Consider the following 1459-nt stretch of genomic DNA (forward strand, 5'->3'; position numbering starts at 1 on the left):
ACCGTCTATGAAGTCACTCAGCTTCTGACCCTCCAGAGCATCTTTGCGAGTGAACAAGACCATCATGTGCTTCATGGCCGACTCCCCAAAGATGGTCTTGATCAACGCAACGGTTTTCTGCTCTTCCTCCATGTGACAGCGCAGGTCCAGAACCAGGACGATGGCGTGAGGCCCCGGGCTGGAGGCCAGGACACAGCGGCTGATCTCCCGACAGGTGCTCTGCAGGGTCTCCTTGGTGTCAAAGAGCCCTGGGGTGTCAACGACAAGAAGCTCCCTCCCGTTCCAGGCCCGCGATGCTTTCTCACACTGCTTGGTAACAGCGTGGGCAGCAATTCTAGAATCAAATACTTTTCTCCCAAGGATGGTGTTTGCTGTGGCGCTTTTCCCATTTCCGGTTTTCCCCACTAGCACAATCCTCAGCGTGTTGTCCTGACAGCCGGCCATGTTCGCGTCAAGAGGTCTGGGGTTTAGGAACACACAAGCCTTTCAGGAAGAGAAGGAGAGGGGAAAAAAGAGTCAAATTAGGTCAGTGTGGAAGCCATTCCGGCCCTCTTTTTTTTCCTTTTCCTCCCCAAACATTTACGATAATCTATTATTCATATTGACCCCAGTGGAGACAGAAAGATGACACAGTTAAATTATTATGGAAAAAATAATAAAGCGGTTATAAATTTTTCCCACAAAAGAGCACAAGGTCCAGGTGATTTCACAGGGGAACTCATTTAAACCTTCAAAGATCTGATCGTCTCAAAGCTAGTTAGACTATTTCTGATCATAAAGAAAAGAAGGAAAACTTTATAATTTTTTCCTATGAATCAAGTATAATATTGATCCAAAAGACTTCACCAATAACTAGAGCTACAGATGGGTCTCCTTTGCGAATATCGATACAATAATTCTAAATAAATCATCACACACTACAAAAGTAATACGCCGTGATTAAGTGTGATTTATTTCAGAAATACGAGGGTGGTTCAACATGAGAAAATTGGTTGTTACGTGTCCCATTGACAGATCGAGAAGCAAAAGACCTAGGTGCAGAAAATTCAACACTGACTCATGTTTATAGCATTTCATAAAACAGGAATTTATAGATACTTCTTTGACACGATTTTCTAGAATATGAATGTAAAATTTTGTCGTCGCCTTTTTTCTCCGACAGCTAAAATAATGGATTATTATAAAGTTCATTTGGATGAGGAGAAAAAGATTAGCCTGCACCATGAGGAAACAGAACGAAGAGGGATCGGTAGCTTTATTGGAGAGTAAAACTTTGTGGTTTCTATGATTAAAGCAGTGTGATGCTGGTGCCTGATGAGAGAGAGCAGAGAAACAAAAACAGAAAATTCAGAAATACACCAAATCGATCACACTATATTCATTTATATTCAATTCAGTTATATTATGTTACATTTATATTCCATAAGGCAGCATCTCACAGAAACGGGGAAAAGAGGTG

At 41.9% G+C, this 1459-nt stretch overlaps 1 protein-coding gene across 1 annotated transcript in view; it reads right to left on the reverse strand.

Moving 5' to 3' along the window:
• Window positions 1-2: 2 nt before the first annotated feature.
• LOC105310383 (GTPase IMAP family member 7-like) overlaps window positions 3-1459 on the reverse strand; it is a gene marked incomplete at its 3' end in the record, with an annotated part of 3576 nt that continues 2119 nt past the window's right edge. The window contains exon 2 of the mRNA XM_023526706.1: window positions 3-483. Within this exon, the coding sequence (XP_023382474.1) occupies window positions 3-444 (442 nt within the window). The remainder of the gene's footprint in view (window positions 484-1459) is intronic.

Source organism: Pteropus vampyrus, unplaced genomic scaffold, assembly GCF_000151845.1.
Source record: "Pteropus vampyrus isolate Shadow unplaced genomic scaffold, Pvam_2.0 Scaffold2834, whole genome shotgun sequence".
NCBI classification, from domain to species: domain Eukaryota; kingdom Metazoa; phylum Chordata; class Mammalia; order Chiroptera; family Pteropodidae; genus Pteropus; species Pteropus vampyrus.